This window comes from Danio aesculapii, chromosome 7, assembly GCF_903798145.1.
Source record: "Danio aesculapii chromosome 7, fDanAes4.1, whole genome shotgun sequence".
In the NCBI taxonomy this organism is placed as follows: domain Eukaryota; kingdom Metazoa; phylum Chordata; class Actinopteri; order Cypriniformes; family Danionidae; genus Danio; species Danio aesculapii.
In genome coordinates, this window is record NC_079441.1 from 40,231,284 (window position 1) to 40,251,742 (window position 20,459).

General features: G+C 37.1%; 1 protein-coding gene across 2 annotated transcripts; it reads right to left on the reverse strand.

Moving 5' to 3' along the window:
* Window positions 1-225: 225 nt before the first annotated feature.
* abcf2b (ATP-binding cassette, sub-family F (GCN20), member 2b) lies at window positions 226-20,105 on the reverse strand. 2 transcript variants are annotated; one of them, XM_056461949.1, is made up of 17 exons: window positions 20,031-20,105; window positions 18,560-18,734; window positions 16,031-16,243; window positions 13,052-13,234; window positions 12,706-12,877; window positions 12,320-12,415; window positions 12,067-12,169; window positions 10,080-10,175; window positions 8,926-9,045; window positions 7,813-7,902; window positions 7,249-7,359; window positions 7,078-7,140; window positions 4,587-4,715; window positions 4,260-4,463; window positions 1,591-3,361; window positions 543-641; window positions 226-458 (listed from the first exon to the last, which is right to left on the reverse strand). In XM_056461949.1, exons 2-15 carry the CDS (start codon window positions 18,711-18,713, stop codon window positions 3,245-3,247), a joined length of 1,851 nt encoding a protein of 616 aa, XP_056317924.1. In that variant the 5' UTR covers window positions 18,714-18,734; window positions 20,031-20,105; the 3' UTR covers window positions 226-458; window positions 543-641; window positions 1,591-3,244. The 2 variants fall into 2 exon arrangements, with proteins under 2 accessions (XP_056317924.1, XP_056317925.1); XM_056461950.1 differs by lacking the exon at window positions 18,560-18,734 and having other exon boundaries at window positions 20,031-20,093.
* Window positions 20,106-20,459: the final 354 nt, after the last annotated feature.

The following is a 20,459-nucleotide window of genomic DNA, read 5'->3' on the forward strand; positions in this document are numbered from 1 at the left end:
ATTGCAATCACGTCTGTCGCCCCAGTTCTTACTAGTTAAGGCTCCATGTATAAGATAAATATGAAGAAAAAAGTCAAATATACATCCAGTCAAATGTAAACTGTTCAAAAATAAAGTTTTGCAAGCATTCATTGATGCCTCCATCATGAACCTTTGACATCCATGAAATCCTTTCATTCTACAAAAGCTTCTTATTGGGACAAAAAGCAAATGAAAGAGAAAAGCTCATTATTTGACTGCCTTTTATTGAAGCGATCAGACAATATAAGTCAATATCTAATCTCAAACACTTTAAAATGTTAGCTTTAATTTTGCATTTACTCATTAAGGGTAGAATCAAATTAGATATATTTATGTCATCTCTTAGAAACTGTAATTTCAATGAATTATTTTGAAGAATCTTAATGTTGGGCAGGCAGTGTCTTCTTCAATCAGTAGTCCGGGATTTCATTTTGTTCCTAAATATAAACAAAGATAAATCTTTAGAATACTTTCTGATATTTTCAGTGTATAATATTTCAAAATATATTTCTTAGTATAACCTGCATTAATTCAGGTCCTATGATGACTGATTTCACTTGATCTAGGCCTTGGGCTCCTTCCCCAGATCCTGACCAACTGATGTCCCCTGAAGACTGTTCCTGATTTAAAATGGAGAAAAGAAATTGCACTGTTTTCATTTTAGCCATCAAATTCGTACCTTCAAGGTTATGTATTCATTTAATTGAAAAGTGTGCGCATTTGAAAGAAAGTACTCAATCATCACCTCAAAACAAAAAGTGTAGACAAGAATGCATTTATCCAACAACAGCGACACTTTTTTTTAGTTAAATTGCAAGTATTTTTTTAAATATTTCATGGGTATGGGCAACACTTTACAATAAGGTTGTATTAATTAATGTATGTAACAAACACAAACAATGACCAACAGATTTATTACAGTATTTGTTCATGTTGAAAATACAGTTGTTCAGTGGTAATTCATGTTAATGCACAGTGCAATAACTAACGTTAACAAGCATGGATTTGGATGTCAATAATGTACTAGTAAATGAGTCAATGCATTAGGTAAACGTTGTACAAATATAGTTCATGTTAGTAAATACATTAACTAATGAAACCTTATTGTAAAGTGTGACCTAAGTGTGTGTAAAAAACATATATATATATAAAAAAAGTTTGAATAACTAATTTCTTTTGTCTTTACCATGATGGACAGTACATAATATTTAACTAGATATTTAGAAGTAATCAGTTTAAAATGCAATTTAAAGACAAACCAGGTTAATAACTAGGCAATTAATTTCACAGAAGGGCAAATAATTTTGTCTTCAACTGTACATTCATTACACTAAATCAAGGATAAAAGTAATAATAATACAAGGAACCCTAGTCATAATTTAATCTTCAGAAACATAAAAGTTCAAGAAGTAAAATCTTAGCATCGAGTCATAAAGGCACTCACTAAGTTACATTGTTTGTCTAAAGCTTTCCTGTTAGCTCACTATCATACACTAAACCTAGAGATCAATGTGAAAATAAAAAGAATGTATTCACAGTATGAGTATACTGTAGGTTTGTTCATCTTACCAATGAATCAATCGCACGGCCCATGGCTCCTTGTACAATGATGAGAATTAGGAGGAATTTGACTGCAGAGTTTTTGGTTTCCTTCATCGCAAAAAGATGGAGCACTGCACAGAAAAGTTTAGAAGTATCTGCGACTTCAACGAGGAAGCAATGTTTATCTTGCTGTCAGTAAAGATGAAATCTTATAGTTGTGAAAGCAAGGGCGTAGTTGTTTTTTTTTTTTTACATGCTTGATAATTCGTCATCTCATTGAAACCCAACACATACCTGCAGTCTAAAAGCTTTAGAAAGGGTATGTGTTGTTTAAGAGTGTAGGTGGAAGAGAATGACATATGACATTTACCCTTGTGATCAAACATGATACTCAGTTTTTTTCAGAGGATAAACTAATTATTAATAATACAACGAAAACAGACTGAGTGCTCTGGACAGATGCAGATGCGCAACCACAAGACTGGTGGTTTTGACATTGCACACACATGTGTTTCCCTTTCTAAATGGGGGACAAGATCTCTTATAGAGGCTCTTGTCACATTAGTAAATAAGTTTTTATCCTAAAGTATAGCTAAGTTAGAAATACATACTTAGACACTGTATCAGTTGCAACATTTCCTAACAACGGAAAACTGTATGACTGGGTATTTTTTGAGAAAGAGAGCTGCTTCTCACTAGATATGATAAATGTATCTCATTGTGAAACGAGTCTGGTTTTGTGTTTGACGTTGGCTACATTACAAAATATTAAGAAACCATATAGATTCCTCATTCCTCATTACACTGCTACAATAAGATTCTCTTTATGGGCGGCATGGTGATTAAGGGGTTAGCACTGTCACCTCACAGCAAGAAGGCCTCTGGCTCGAGAACCAGCTGGGCCAGGAGGCCTTTCTGTGTGAAGTGCGCATGTTTCCCGCATGTTTATGTGGGTTTCCTCAGAGTGTTTTCCTCTACAGTCCAAAGACATGTGATATAGGTGAACTTGATCAACTAAATTGTCCATAGAATGTGAATAGGTGAGTGTGTGGGTGTTTCCCATCACTGGAGGTTGTACTCAGTGCTGGGTTGCGACTGGAAAAGCATCCCATGTGTAAAACAACTGCCAGAGTAAATGGCGGTTCATTCCGCTGTGATGAGCTCTGATAAAGCAGGTAATAAGTCAAAGGAAAGAGAAGTGAAAAATTATTTTTATAGATTTATGCAAAGTGTGACATGACTTTTTCCTAGACCGGTTTCACCTAAATAAATACCCCAGCTCATCTTGCATTAAAACAATGAGGAAGTAACAGGAATGTGGAAGTATATATTCACATGAATGCATTACTGAAGTTTAGATCACACTGTTCAGTTTAAACATATTTTATGTTTCCATTCATTGTCGGGATGGTGATGTTAAGGGTTGACGTGGCATATTCAGAGTTTTTTCCTGAATGATAATGTTGATGTTACTGTGATGTTCTCCATTTTTTTCAATTAACCATTATTGCCTTTACAATATTGAATAAAACAGACGTTCTGATGCTGGGAAATCTGAGGAGTGCATTAGAAGATATAACCAGAGAACGATTGCTCTTGAGAGTTCTCAATATTCCTTCGGTCAAGCACCTTTGGGAAACAGGAGGGAAGTCAGTCCTTGGTAAATAACATTGTCCAGTCTTTATATATCATGAGTCTGTTTGTCAATTTTTGATTTTAAGTGCTCTTTGTAAGCTAAAATGTCCCCTTTCCACTTGGTGATGGTTTGCTTTTCACAGACCCAAATTTCCTGTGCCACCTAGAATGAGATAGAAAAGCGATTAAATCACACAATGCAGATATCCAGTTAAATGTAAACTGTGTGCCATATCATAAAAATGAATAATAATAGTTCAGTACATAGAAAAGGCATACAGTGAGCCTCGAACACCATTGTTTTCTTGTTCTCTTATAAATCCTTGTAAAAGGTCTATCAGAACAAAAACACAGACTCTGATTATCCACATGGGATCCTAAATATGCATGTCCCAGTCTGTGTTTGATTGTCCACAACGTTTCTTAATGCGATTACAACAATACATTTCCCTGTATTTTAAACCCTGTATCATACTTACTATTTATAGTGATTCTCTTATAGTTATTCAAGTTATTCTTAAGGCCATGTATTGTAATTGCAGTCTTAGAGTTGTAATTTAGTCCTTTATTAATGTAATGACGACAGTGCATTAATTTTGGCTGCTGTCATATAAAAAATTCCTCCACCAATTTGTTCACTAACTTTTGACTCAGGCTTAGCCAACTTATGATTCAGAATTAGCCTTAAATATAGGTACTCCGCCTTTATGCTGCAGCGCAAGAACATGTTGACATGGTGATGGGGTTGCGGGAAGACGCCTCAATTTCCGGGATACTATATCTCATTCACGATCGTTCAGGGAGCCATTATGAATACACGGAAGAGTCCATTAGCTTCCCAGAGACTTGGGATGTCTGTGAACATTTTTATCCCCATCTATAGTAAGTTGCATTAGTCATTATGCAAACTTCTACTGGATTATGTTCTTTCATTTGCAAATTGCCAGTAGTATCATTTTCAGTGAACTTCACGAGATTGCAGACTTAACTAATTTGCCCTGTTTATTAAGTCTGTCCCTAATAATGTTTTCCATCTCCTGGCTTTGTCCTCAAAGACCTACCTGCTGAATAAGTCTGAAGTCGTGACTAACCAGCATCATTCCTCCTTCAAACTCATTGATGGCCTCAGCCAGAGCATCAATAGTCTCTATGTCCAGATGATTGGTTGGCTCATCCAGAAACAGCATGTGTGGATTCTGCCATGCTAGCCAGGCGAAACACACCCGACACTTCTGGCCATCAGATAAGTTCCTGATGGGACTGACCTATAAAAATGGAGAGGACAGTCTAAAGAAACAAACAAAATATGAATAAAGCAAGTACAGTGTACTGTTTTATCTGGTGCTATAGTACCCCTCACTCTGTACATTAAACAACCACACAGGTACCTGCTGCTTCCCTGTCAGGCCATAACGTCCAATGATCTTCCTCATCTCCTCCTTCTCTTTGATTTCTGGGAAGCACTTCATCATGTACTCCAGAGGAGACAGATCGAGCTCCAGCTGCTCAGTCAGATGCTGCAGGACAAACATGATGCCACGGACAATACTTACTACGAACACAATTATGTCAAATTATGATTAAATGTAAATGTAGTGTATGTAAAAATTGACTAATGTGACACACTTCTAAATGACATCCCAGAAGCCACTTCCACACAAAGGTTGTGATCTACGAAAAACAAACTTTACAGGAGAATGTCCTGCAGCTGTAAGTAAACTCCATGTGTATCCATGATCATGCGTACAATAAAGAGGAATTACAATTTACACCTGCATCTCAAAAATGTGTTATAACATACAAGAAAACACCATGTAAAATATTTCATTTAAATAAATATACTTAATAATAATAAACATTTAAATAAATGATTTATCAAATCATTAAAAAAGGAGAGGCCCAATAACAGAAGGTATGATCACTATGCTGGAGTCTTGAGTGTGGAATTAAGAGTCTGATTGCAAGACTTTAGACTAGAGCATTAGTAAAGGGGGAATGTTGGTGCAGCAATTTGAATAAATAGGATTTCTAAAATGGAGCAGCTAAACACTGTCTGCTCTCCACCTGTGAGCTCATTCATATAAAGCACTGAAGCGAGCTTGAGAGACAAACTTTGTCATTGATAATAATAGGTTTTGAATTGGAAGTGAAACATTATAAAGTAGGATGTTCTCTAACCAGTCCTGATGTGTTTAATCTTGTTTTTTGGGGCAAAATGAAAAATACTTATTAGACTGCAAATGAGATTTCTGAAATAGTATGGCCACTTCATCCTCACTTCAAACAGCAGCTCATGCAGCGCCAGTGAACTAGTGTTTTTCATAAGACAAAGGTTAGTGAATGTTTTATTTAATGTGTATAGTCTTTACTATGTTTTTAATCATTTCAAAAGCAGCACTTAAGCTTTGAATAAAAACTTTGGATGATATTGCATTGTGTTGGATGATCAATTCCTAATCATTTTATTCAGACTCCTAATTTAATTACTTTACATGTTCTAAAACATTTGTTAAACTAATTTAATACAAATAAAAGCATATGTACACATTCAAACTGTAAAAAAAGTATAAAGGAGTTATAGAAATATATATAATTTTATAAAACAAATATACAGGAGCTGGTCAGAAATGTAAAAAAATCCAAATTATATTATTTCATAGTCGACGCATAAAATAGCCTATTGACAAAGTGTTTAATTGATCTGATGCTTTTAATAAGATTTAAATTTTTTGCTACTATTTAATTCCCCTACTATTCGAATGAAATAGTCAATACCTGCCCACAGACCCTCCCCTCTTCAGTAAAGTGGCCAAAAGTGGATACAACTATATCCTATGTCCATTGGCTGTTTACTTTTTTGTCTTTTTCTGCTCATTTGATCCCTAATCCTTAATAAATGAACGAACAGTTAAGTTTTTAACTGTTTTTCAGTTTTTTTTCCATATTGGACCACTTGTTTTTATTGTCTTGTTGGCCAAACCAACTGCATTATCTGCAGCATGAACTGCGGGATGTAAATCTTTTCTTCAAACAGCAGCTCGTGCAGCACCTGTGAACTGGTGTTTTTCATAAGACACATTTCATTCTATTCAAAGCAGCATTTTAATTAAGGACGTGAAAACTTTGGATGATTTTGCCTGTGTTGGATGATCATTCTTTTTGCCTTATCCTTTGGATAATAATTTTATTCATATACCTATTTTAATTACTTTTTATGTTCTAAAACATTTATGAAACAAATTGAATACAAATAAAAACACATGTACACATTCAATCTCTTAAAAAGTATAAAGTGTCTAATCCAAATATATAGAATTCAATCAGAAATTAAAGAAATAATATATAATTTCATAGTCGAATTAATTGATCTGATGCCTTTTATAGGATTCAATTTTTTTTGCAAATGATGAAAAATGCCCTAGTTTTTGTTCTATTGGATTGAAAGATCAGAGAAAAGTCAAGGCCTGCCCACAGACCCTCCCTCTTCAGTACAGTGGCCAAAAGTAGACACAGCTACATCCTATGTCCATTGGCTGTTTACGCTTTTCTTTTTCTGCTCATTAAATCCCAAATCCTTAATAAATGAATTAACAGTGTACATGGAAAAGTCTTTCATCACATATTGGACCACTTCCTCTTAATAACCTGAAATGTGAGATAAAGACTTTTCCCCGTATGCAAATTTCTCAGGTCGGCTGTCATTTAAAAAGTAAAAGTTGCAAGAAGATGTGCATGCACAAGGTTTTATGAATCTCCAAAAGCAAATTCAGCATTATTGCCTATGTCCACTTTTAGTAAAGTTTCAACACAAAGCTTTATAAATGAGACCCCAGAACATTAAAAATAATCATAATACAGCATTTTCCATTAAGACAGTACCTGGTGATACCTGCCAATCTTGACATGTGAGTGTTTCCTTATCATTCCATCTGTAGGGAGCAGCTTCCGGAGACATAAACACAAGAGAACAAATGATAATGACACACTTTTAAAACTTTATGGATGGATCTGATCTGTAAACACCTTCACATCTCGCTTTTCATAACTGACCTCTCCCATCAGCAGCTTGAGAAGTGTGGATTTCCCTGCCCCATTGGGACCCACAAGTGCAACCCGTGTGTCCAGGTCAATGCCAAACTCCAAGTTCTTATAAATAATTTGCTGGTAAAATAAAATAAGGTATATTTATTAAGTTTCAGATTTAAGACCCATTTTCACCAAGAATGTTAGCAATAATAATCATTATAGTAGAACAAACAATGCATGGTAACATTCTGTTCATCAGAAGTGTGTGCTGCTGTTTTGTTGTCAAGTAAAGACCAAGCTCATCAGGCTTTAAGTTTGTTTTTTATAGTTCATCAGTCTGAAAAAAAAATATCGGAAAATAATTCCAACAATATCATTCTTCTCTGTCATTATCGCAGTGGCTTTGGTGTGGACTTCACTGTTCTCTTGTAATGTAGGCTTTGACAAAATTAGACATGTCTGTGATTCAGACAAAGGACTGCATATGGCAACATGCAGTGGGAGTAGTAAAACAAAACTTTCAAGCCAGACAATGCAGTGTAAATGAGCTAGCAGTGTGTCAGACTGTGTGAGAGGCTGTGGACTCACTGTGTCACTGGAGTATCTGAAGCTGACATTCTGCACCATGATAACAGGAGGAGGAATTGTCCCACAAGGAGGAAAATAAAATGACAAAGTCTGAAGAAGAAAGGTATGGTTAAAATACCTGACAAAGGTTTAAGCCGTGGTTATAGGAATATCAGTACAGTTTAGTACAGTGTTTCTCAACCATGTTCCTAGAGGACCACCAGCTCTGCTCCATAACCAAATACACCCGATCCAGATCATCAGCTCATTAGCAGAGACTGAAAGACCTGTAATGAGTGTGACAGACCAAGGAGACATCCAAAACATGCAATGTCAGTGGTCCTCCAGAAACGTGGTTGAGAAACACTGGTTTAGTACAACATTTAAAAGTTTAGTTCATCCAAGAATGAAAATTTGATTTACTCACCCACAGGTAGATCAGTAAAGAAGTTGTTTAGCTGAAACCATTGTCCTCTGCTAACCATATAATGAATGTCAATGGGTGCCATCACTTTGAGATTCAAAGTCTTAAATTAAGGACTTGAACCAAAACTGAATATTATTTACCTTTTTTTCTGCCATTCAGTCTGGCATGTAAATAATGTTCAGTTTGTTGCACCGAGTAATCATTTCAATTCATAAGGCCTAAGAGCATTGTTAGGAGCCCCAAAAAGTAATTATAACTTGCATATGTATGTTCTTTGAATATGAAGACCACATTTTCAGCTAAAAATCTTCTTTACTGTTCTACTGAAGAACAAATGTTTACATCTTGGATGGCCTGAGGGTGGGTAAATAAACGTGGATGAATAAAACTAGCAATTTCCTGTCGTAGAAATTATAAAATCATTTTTTAAAGAAACAACTAATGTTTATTATTTCATTAAATATTTTTATTTACTTATTTTTTATAAATATGCTACATAGGAGCTTAAGAACAATCATGTCTATGTTTTCTCATTTTCCATTTCTTTTGTCTTGATCATACTGTTGCATTGTGCAACTGATCAAGCTAGCATTACTACATTAATGCTGATAACAGATCTTAGGCAATAGAAAGTGACATGCAAAAACTCCAAAGGCTCACAGGCTAGCTACGGTGTGTGTTGATGTGTTTTGGTCAACGTGACAAACCTTATCATTCATCACTCGAGCTGTTAGGCCAGAGGCTACCATTTTCTGCAGTGTTTTTTCTTTGCTTTGAGCTTGGCGGGCTAGTTTTGCAGAACCATGACCAAAACGGGCAATATAGTTCTACAGGAGGTAAAAGGAATAAATTTGATGTTATTTTCACCAAAAAAAGCATTTAGTGCAACGAAAGAAAATAATACACTACTGTGACAAAAGTCTTGTCGCCTATGCAAGTTTTAGGAACAACAAATAATAACTTGACTTCTAGTTGATCATTTGGTATCAGAAGTGGCTTATATGAAAGGCAAAGTCCTCTAGATGACGCTTCTTTTACCAAAATAAAATATGATCATGCCTTGATTTTTCATTATTTAATTAGGACAGTAAGGTCTGACTTTGCTTTGACAAAAGTCTTGTCACTTAACAGAAATAATGAACAGTATAAAATATAAAGTCATGGTGGAGTGGAAAAAGAATTAATATTGTGTATGACTCCCCTGAGCTTGGAGGACTGCATCCATACATCTCTGCAATGACTCAAACAACTTATTAATAAAGTTATCTGGAATGGCAAAGAAAGCTTTTTTGCAGGACTCCCAGAGTTCATCAAGATTCTTTGGATTCATCTTCAATGCCTCCTTCTTCATCTTACCCCAGACATGCTCATTCATATCTGGTAACTGGACTGGCCAATCCTGGAGCACCTTGACCTTCTTTGCTTTCAGGAACTTTGATGTGGAGGCTGAAGTATGAGAAGGAGCGCTATCCTGCTGAAGAATTTGCCCTCTCCAGTGGTTTGTAATGTAACGGGCAGCACAAATGTCTTGATACCTCAGGCTATTGATGTTGCCATCCACGCTGCAGATCTCTCCCACGCCCCATATTGAATGTACCCCCAAATCATGATTTTTCCTTCATCAAACTTGACTGATTTCTCTGAATCTTGGGTCCATGCGGGTTCCAAAAGTTCTTCTGCAGTATTTGTGATGATTAAGATGCAGTTCAACAGATGATTCATCTGAAACATCTACCTTCTGCCACTTTTCCAAATGATCAACTAGAAGTCAAGTTATTATTTGTTGCTTTTACAACTGGGATCGGCGACAAGACTTTTGTCAGGTAGTGTATAAATATAGCATAAATATGCACAGCTTCACCTTCATGTGAGCTATCTGGTCCTGCTCCCAGTTGTACCGCTTCATCTGGTTTTCCTCCAGCTCCTCCCTGGTCTTTACATACTGGTCATAGTTCCCCTAAAACAAACCTTTCATTACATTACAGGACATCATTTCTCTGCTCTTAAACTTTGAAATGAGTGTGCGTGATGACTCGTATATGTGATGACTGATGAGTGTAGCATTTGACCAATTTCTGTTCATATTTAGCAACAGTAATAAAAGAATGAAATCTCCCACCATCTAAGACTTGACAAAAGACATTATGTTACAGACTTTTTGCAAAGAATAAAGATATTGTGTTTCACCGTTCTAGACACTGGCTTAGCTTCATTCATGATTCTCGATGTTGGATCTCTATTTTTTATATAAGATGCAACATAATGCACTGTAACATTTAAATTTGGCCATCACTGTCACTCCAAACCTGACTTTTTAAATATTAAATTTGAAACATTTGAATTACGTTTGAAATGTTAAATTTAAAATAATAAATATAAAGAAGTAATTTATATGGTGTGTCACGGTGGTGCAGTGGGTAGCACGATCGCCTCACAGAAAGAAGATCACTGGTTCGAGCCTCGGCTGGTTCAGTTGACATTTATTTGTGGAGTCTGCATGTTCTCCCCGTGTTCACGTGGGTTTCCTCCGGGTGCTTCGGTTTCCCCCACAGGTCCAAAGACATGCGGAATAGGTGAATTGGGTAAGCTAATTGTCCGTAGTTAATGTGTGTGAATGAGTGTGTATGGGTGTTTCCCAGTGATGGGTTGCAGCTGGAAGGGCATCTGCGGCGTAAAAACATATGCTGGATAAGTTATCGGTTCATTTCGCTGTGGCGACCCTAGATGAAAAAAGGGACTGAGCCAAAAAAAAAAAAAAGAATAATTGAACAAATGTATATGGGGCGGTGTGGTGGCACAGTGAGTAGCGCTGTCGCCTCACAGCAAGAAGGTCGCTGGTTCAAGCCTCCGCTGGGTCAGTTGGCATTTCTGTGTGGAGTTTGCATGTTCTCCCTGTGTTCGTGTGGGTTTCCTCCAGGTGCTCTGGTTTCCCCCACAGTCCAAAGACATGCGCTATAGGTGAATTGGGTAAGCTAAAATTGACCGTAGTGTATGTGTGTGAGTGAGTGTGTATGGATGTTTCCCAGTGCGTAAAACTGATGCTGTATAAGTTGGTGGTTCATTCCGCTGTGGTGCCCCCTAATTAATAAAGGGACTAAGCCGAAAAGAAAATGAATGAATGAAATTAATTTATATTTCGAATATATCAATAAAAAAACAAACATTTTTCAAAATTTTACAAGTCTGAAATAAAATGAGGATAAATAAATGTTGACACTTTTGATTGTGAACTTTCTTTTTAACTGCCTTCAACAGATTCAGGATTCCCAATCTTTTGTGGACACCAAATTCAAGGACTTTCAAGGACGTTTTAAATCACTAATATTTTAAATCGAGCACCTTTGCAATTCACATCCCCAGCATATATAGTGCCATAAAAGTCCTTCCTGTACTTAACATTTAACTTATACTTAATATTTACAATAAAATATCATAATGATAAAGTTTTTAATGTCATTTTTAATAATGTTGACCTTTTTTAAAGTCCCGTTCAAAGAACTTTTATAAAATTTGTTGACTTCAGTCCTGGCAATATTCAAATGACGTTTCTAAAATACTGCTAAAATCCCTTTTCTGTTATAGTTGATGTAAGATTGAAATTTAAGATCTTTAAATTAAACATTTCTTAGTTTCATTCAGTTTTAGAAAGTAGTACCGAACAATTGTTGAAATAACATCTTAAGCTTTAAAATTCAAGACCTTTCAAGTACCTATGTTTGTTTTAGGTACTTTCCAGGCCTTGAATTCATGTCTTTCAAGGAGTACTTTCAAGAAGCATGGGAACCCTGGAGATTATTCACCTATCAACAGTGAGCAAAAAACAAAACAAACAACAGCACAACACTCACAGTGTAGTACTTGAGCTTCCTCTGGTGGAGATGAAGGATGTTTGTGCACACACCATTGAGAAAGTCTTGAGAATGTGAGATGAGTACAAGAATTCGCTTAAAACTGAAAGAAAAAATATAACAAAAACATACTCATTTGAAAAATACTTTGTTTCCAACTAATAGTTAGTCAAATAAACTACAATGCCTTTAGATTTTCATCTTATTTGATTGCATAAATACTAGGACATGAACATAAATAAAAAGTGCTCACGACTTAAGTTCTTCTTCTAGCCACACACAGGCATCCAGATCCAGGTGGTTAGTAGGTTCATCTAACAACAGCATGAAGGGCTTTATGAAAAGCGCTCTAAAAAACAAAACAAAGGGAAACTTTAATGCTTCAATATTATCATATGAATTAAAGTGGTAAACTAATTCTAAGCAGAGATGATTAATTCCACATATTAACTTTTCAATAAAATCCATCTTCATCATAAAACATAATTGTCTGTAAAATGTAACAACTTTACAAAGTAAAAAAAAAAAACTGCAGGGCTTGACCGGCCTTTAATTGAAGGAAGAATAAAAATCACACCCTTGTGTTTGTTTTTAACCCACTCTGAAACTGAAGGAACATTTAAAAATCACACTTCCCACCTGGCAAGTGACACACGCATTCTCCAGCCTCCACTGAAGTCTTTCAGTTTTTTTCGCTGCATATCAGGGGCAAAACCGAGTCCAAAGAGGATTCGTGAAGCTCGAACTTCAGCTTTATCTGCGTCCAACTCCTCTAAACGCTCATAGATCTCCATCAGCTTCTCACACTCTGCTGTAGCGCAGAGAAAAAGTAAAAGAAAAGAAGTTTTGGATTACTTGAGCTACTTATTAATAACATCAGGGCAAATGCATGAACAGAAATGCATAACCACCGATAATGAGACAAGTATACCATGTTGATTGTGAGCATATGTAATGTGGATGAATTCAAACGTGTGTAACTTACAGTCCTCATGAGCCAGTCGCTCAGCCTCCTTCTCTAGCTTTATCCTCTCTTCATCAACCTCCATTACACACTGCAGCGCTGTCTTCTCACTCGGGGCCATCTCACGTGTCAGATGGAAAATGTCTATGTGTTCTGGGATGGGAACTTCTCGGTGGCCAATGGCAGACAGCAGCATTGACTTACCTACAAAACAGGTTCAAAAAATTAATATCCAAGAAAGCCTCTAACCTGAGATTAGTGCTTTTGATCATATTTGTTAATTAAACGTTGGCTGTAAAAGGCATTGGTTTTAAATATCAGGACATAATAAAAAAACAAATCTATATGATCCTTAGCAGATCTTAAAATGTGAAAGATAAAACAACATCACATGACACCTCACACTCTGTCATCATTTATTTATAAATAAAGCCAAGATAGAAAATCATGAGTGACAAACAGGACACTCCATAATTCAGATGACTGCGGACTCACTTTTAGCAGTAATTATCATTCTCTGCGTGACCTTAACAGTCTCTCAGATCATTCAGGAAGAGTTTTGGAGTTTCTGCACAGCTCTCGTCACAGCATTTCAGTCAGGATGAGGTCTGGACTTTGACTGGATTATTGCAATAACATTTTAGTATTCTTTCAGTCATTTATTTTCCTTCAGCTTAGTCCTTTATTTATAAGGAGTCGCCACAGCGCGATGAACTTCCCACTATTCCAGCATTGTTTTATGCAGCGGATGCCCTTCCACTCTCACATTCCACTCTTCCACTACACTCTTGCATTCATACACACTCATCCACTATGGCCACTTTAGTTCATCCAATTTACTTATAGTGCATTTCTGTGCAGGACTGTGGGGGAAACCCAAACACAAGGCAAACACAGGGAGCAAACACGGGGAGAACATGCAACTCGAAACGGCAACCTTCTTGCTTTGAGGCGATCGTACTACCCACTCTGCCACCATGACGCCCTTCAGTATTCTTATTTTATTCAATTATGTTTATTTATTTTCAACAAAAACAAAAGTACATACATCAGGTTTAACAATAACCATGAGTAAAAAATAAAACTCAGTAGTTAGCACTGTTGCCTCACAGCAAAAACGTCATTGGTTCGAGCCCCGGCTGGGTCAGTTGGCATTTCTGTGTGGAATTTGCATTTTCTCCCCGTGTTGGTGTAGGTTTCCTCCGGGTGCTCTGTTTTCCCCCACAGTCCAAAGACATGCGGTACAGGTGAATTGAATAAGCTAAATTGGCCATATTCTACGTGTGAATGAGTGTGTATGGGTGTTTCCCAGTGTTGGGTTGCAGCTGGAAGGGCATCCGCTACATAAAACATATGCTGGATAAGTTAGCAGTTAGCAGAAAAAAAACAAATAATAATGAGAAATAGTAAATAAAAATAACTTGAGTTTAGGGAATGGGGTGGGGAAGAAATGATTGATTGTTGATGCTGAGGTCGAGATGATGTGGATCTTCATAGACACCAGAGAAGAGCAGTAGTATGAACATATCAAAATGGTGTTATTGTGAGTTTCATTTTCCTCACATTTGGGAAAGTTGACTTCCCATTTGAGTTCTTTATTAAACCTCTCCCAAACCCTGTCTCCAAAACTTGTGTGATCCAGGTTGTAGCATATAGGTGTGAAACAAATGATAAAGGAATAAAAATAACAAAAAAAGGGAATAAAATTGCAACACAGTCAATTATTTTGTTTTCTTTTGATGCCCCAAGGTTGGCTCAGTTTTAGATGTGGGATGGGCACTGTTAACACACAGCTGAAGTCTCCAGACCATTCATTCATTAATTCATTCATTTTCTTTTCAGCTTATTCTCTTTATTAATCTGGGGTCGCCACAGCGGAATGAACCGCCAACTTATCCAGCATAAGTTTTACGCAGCAGATGGCCTTCCAGCCACAACCCATCACTGGGAAACATCCATACACTCTCATTCACACTCATACACTACGGACAACTTAACTTACCCAACTCACTTATAGCACATGTTTTTGGACTTGTGGGGGAAACCAGAGCTCCCGGAGCAAACCCACACGAACACAGGGAGAACAAGCAAACCCCGCACAGAAATGCCAACTGACCCAGCTGGGGCTCGAACAGCAACCTTCTTGCTATGAGGCGATTGCGCTACCCACTGCACCACCATGCTGCGTCTCCAGACCAACACACTGATAAAACTTCTGATGATCAAGCATATGACTACATGTGCCTGACTTATTTTTGTTAATGTTTTATTTTGTTGTACATATGAGCTTTTATTTTCCAGATAATAAGACCTGCCAAAAATCTGATCATTTTTAAACATATGAATGGGAAAAATTGAAATTTAAGCAGGTGTCCTAAATGTTCCACATGTCTGTTTGAGTACATGCTAACCTTTAGGAACAGGTTTACAGTTGAAGTCAGAATTATTAGCCCCACTTTGAATATTTTTTTCTTTTTTAAATATTTCTTAAATGATGTTTAACAGAGCAAGGAAATCTTCACAGTATGTCTGATAATATTTTTTCCTCTGGAGAAAATCTTATTTGTTTTATTTCGGCTAGAATAAAAGCAGTTTTTATTTTTCAAAAACCATTTTAAGGTCAAAATTATTAACCCTTTAAGCTTTTTTTCGATAGTCTACAGACCAAACTATCATTATACAATAACTTGCCTAATTACCCTAACCTGCCTAGTTAACCTAATTAACCTAGTTAAGCATTTAAATGTCACTTTAAGCTGTATAGAAGTGTCTTGAAAAATATCTAGTCAAATATTATTTACTGTCATCATGGCAAAGATAAAATAAATCAGTTATTAGAAATGAGTTATTAAAACTATTATGCTTAGAAATGTGTTGAATAAATCCTCTCTCTGTTAAACAGAAATTGGGGGAAAAATAAACAGGTAGGCTAATAATTCTGACTTTAACTGTATATACAAATATGAAACAATCAGCTTCAGTGTCACTTAACTTCCATACCTGTGCCATTAAGGCCAATGAGGCCATAACGCCTGCCAGAGTTGAGCTCCAGGCTCGTGTCACTCAGTAACTCTTGTCCATGAAAGGTGAGAGACAGACTGCTGATGTGAACATCTGTGCTGTTGGGGTGGGAGGCCAAAACACCTGTTACTGCCCGTGCCTCTATCTTACGCATCTCAAACTCATCCAGCTCCTTGGACAAAGCAGCAACATCTAAGTAAAAAAATGACATGGAGGAAGAGTGATTTAAGAGGAAAGGACAGGTAATAAAGCTATTTAACAAAATAAGTTGCCATGTAAAGAATTATTCATGAGTGCTGGAATACTGAACGATAATGCACAACCAAGATATTAGCCATGTTGTAAAGAGGAGTTGCGATGTCCATTGTCTTTCAATTTCACAACAGACCAAAGTCATTTTTTTCTGTTTATACCACATTAACATTGTTCGAATGTTCAGATATTTAAAAAAAAATTTATTATTAAAATACTCAAGTGTAGAACCATGTACTGCATCCCAGTCTCGGTTGACAGTTCGAATTTAGAGCTCATTTTAGAGCTTGAAATGGTGGTTTTAGTCACTGATATGGAGTCATGAAACAGAGTGAAGTTCAATTTTGTTTTAGAGGTTTACATGTTTTTGTTTCTTTTACATTTGAAATCACCTAATTTCTCAACATGCTTTAAATGACATGTCTGAATATTCATTACTTCTAAACTTCAAGCATGACTCCCATGACGAAATATTGCAAGAACTAGTTGATTAACCTAAACCCCCTGCAAACAACTTGATCAGAGCTAGCATTTACAGCAAGGGAATGACATCCGATGTGGTACAGAGTTTGTTGCTGTCTTAAAAATAAGTTATATTGATTACATATTATATATATTATTTACATGATGCTTTCAGCTTATTATAACAGCTCACCCAGTGATAAGCACAACTATCCTGCAAAATTAACGTTAAAATGAGCGGGGTTCATCTGACAGGTCCATTTGCGATAGCACACACATAAGACGAAATGGCCAAGCATCCAGCCCAAAATTTACAACTATCTCACTGAAACTCCAAGTGATTTTACAAGAAGTTAAAGGCCTACAAGTCTGGATGCCAACAATGTTGTTCTGTGTGGTCATGTGCAAGAAATAATGCTCCATGATTACCAGATTTAAAACTTTGTAGTGCTAAAAACCGAGGTTCTGCCTAGCCAAAGACAAATAAACAAGACGGAACTGTACATGGCCTGGGTAATCATCAACAAGCAAAACAACTGCATTCTGACAGCGAACTGCACCTGTACGGCAGGGTATGTGAACAAACGTTCACATTTCATTCTAAGCATTCAGTGTCCGTAGTTTAATTCATCATATTAAACCGTTTTTGCTGAAATGATTGCTGCAATCAAAAATGAGTAATGTGTGTGATTCAGCATAGCGTGAACTTACCTGATATAAAATGAGAACTGCAGAGTCCAGCATTTTTAATTAGGTCGTCACTCCGTTCAGCTCCCTTTTAGCCAAAGACGTCTGCGGTTGGCATTAAAAGCAGTATGGTGCATGGTAAAAGTGAAGTTTTCTATTTTTTTAACTTCAATTTAGCATCCTACCGCACAACACCACATGTTTGCTATTGCAACCGGTCTTTTTTTGCAACCGGGGACCTGTGTGACATAGGTTGGTAATTCCTCTATAGAGTTGGCCTCAATTGTTTTTTGTGGGCAAAACTTTCAATTTAAACTTTTTGCTTCAATAATGCGTTTATAAGCTTTTTTTGTCTATTAGCTGCTCTAATATTGACTTTAAAGACCTTTGATATATGTGAATGTTATATAATTTTGCCAACTGATATGAACTGTAATGCAGTCCACAGACCTGAAAATTCTTCATAGTTGTGCGTTAATTGAAAAAAATTATTGCACACTTTAGCTTTTTTTATCAGTCAAACATTTAATATCCCTGTGGACTTACTGTACTAAAACCCCACACAAGCTGTATATAATAACACAAAAAGTGATGGGTAAATAAAATTTTTCATCTGTGGCAGCATGGTGGCCTTACATTTAAAACATCGCTGGTTCGAATCCTGGCTGGGCCAATTGGCATCTCTGTATGGAGTTTGCATGTTCTCCTGTGTTCATGTGGGTTTCCTCCGGGTGCTCCAGTTTCCCACACAGTCCAAAGACATGCGCTTTAGGTGAATTGGATAAACTAAATTGACCATAGTGTATGAGAATGTGTGTGAATGAGAGTGTATGGGTGTTTCCCAGTACTGGATTGCACCTGGAAGGCCACCTGCTTTGTAAAACATATGTTGGAATAGTTGGCTGTTCATTCTGCTGTGGTGGCCTCTGCAATAGAGACTAAGCTGAAGGAAAATGAATGAATGTTAAATCTGTAGCTATGTTTTGTAAAGGGCCTGTCATTAGTCATATATCAGCGTGAACTGTCAAACTGTTGGAAGCGAGCAGTTAGTGAATAAACACGGTCCTCATTGTCCTTTAACTTAGGGCACTGTAATATTAAACTTGCCTCCATTCACCTCTCCATTAGTTTCAGCATCATTCGCTGGGCCATCTTGAAGCTCTCCATCTCCGTTCACCTCGTCAGGCTTTTTTGCACGCTGTCGAGCTTTAGCAGCCTCCTTCTTCTTGGCAGCTTTCTTCTTAGCAAGATCTGATGGCATGGCTGCAGATTTCTGTAAATTCTGTGGGGTTAAAAAAGTCATTTTCTAACATGATAATATAATATTTTCATACTTGCATGGGTTCCTTTATTGCAGGGGTGTCCAAACTCGGTCATGGAGGGCCGGTGTCCTGCATAGTTTAGCTTCAACTTCCTTCAACACACCTGCCTGTAAGTGTCTAGTATACCTAGAAAGAGCTTGATTAGCTGGTTCAGGTGTGATTTATTGGGGTTGGAACTAAAATATGCAGGACACCGACCCTCCAGGACATACCTGCTTTATTGCTTTAAAACATTAAGTATAAGTATACAAGCATACAGTATATTCATTCATTCATTTTCTTTTCAGCTTAGTCCCTTTAGTAATCTGCGGTCGCCTCAGCGGAATGAACCGCCAACTTTTCCAGCATGTTTTACGCAGCGGATGCCCTTCCAGCAGCAACCTATCGCTGGGAATCACTCATACACTCCCATTCACACTTATGCATGTTTCAACTTTACAAGAGCTATGTGATTATTGCAGGTTAACAAGTCAGTTCACATACACCTCTGCGAATGGGAGCGATGATACAAAACAGCAGGTAATCAATAAACATGAACAATCCGACGATACTTTCTGTGATCTTGGTTACAATGTAAGGAAAACGTTAGGTTGTATAGACCAGTGTTTCCCAACCCTGTTCCTGGAGGCACACCAACAGTTCATGTTTTGGATGTCTCCCTCATCTGACCCATTAACTTCAGGTTTTGGAGTCTCTTCCAATGTTCTGATGAGTTGTTTCAGGTGTGTTTGATTAGGGAGAGAATGAAAATGTGTACTGTTGGCGTGCCTTCAGGAACAGGGTTGGGAAACACTGGTATAGACTACATTGATGCTCGGCCAGCATTATATGTCGTGTCAGTCTATAAAAATGAACATGTGAACTTCTGTACACGCAAACTGATCTTAACTTTTATATGCTCTTGGTTATTCAACCAAAAATCTCATTTTACTAAAGCATTAACGTTGCTAATATACAATGTTCTTAAATGAACGAGATCTCTATGGGAGACTTTGCAAACTTCTCAATTTTATTTATGACAAAACAAGATATAAAAGGTATATTCGTGCACGGCTTACTTTGTATTCAGGGTTACAGCTGGCATACTTAAATAAATGACAGCAAGAGGTGTTCAGGGCCCGGCGTTCAGCTCACATATGCAATATGTATTAGCCGGATATTACCTCACTTATGTCTTACATACAACGACAGACAGCATAATAACAGTGTTAAGATAACACTGACAAGACAAACAGTAAAGCGTGTTCGTACTGTACCTTTCGGCAAGGAGTAATGCGCAGGTCTCTGACACGCGCCCGGGAAGGCAGCGCAGGACGCGCGCGCACTGACCGTATTTGGTGAAGAGCAGATCACCGCCTGCTGGTCAGACAGACACGCTTCAGCGTACTGCTGACGACAGTGTGATGCAACTCTACAGTCATAAAAACTGCTTATCGTTTACTAAACGGCATTTTAGTTTACAAAAAGGACCAGGGTTTTAATAGTTATTGTTGTATGGTAGACAGCGATAGAATAAGAGCTTAATAGTCTCATACGACAAATAGTGTATGCAAATGCAACAACAGAACACAGTAGTAGCTTGTTGACTGTGGGATTTGTTAGAACAGAATAATAGTAAAAAAAAAAAAAAATCATGGATTTTTTTAAATTGTAAAGGATTTTTAAGAGGGATCTAAAGCAAGACA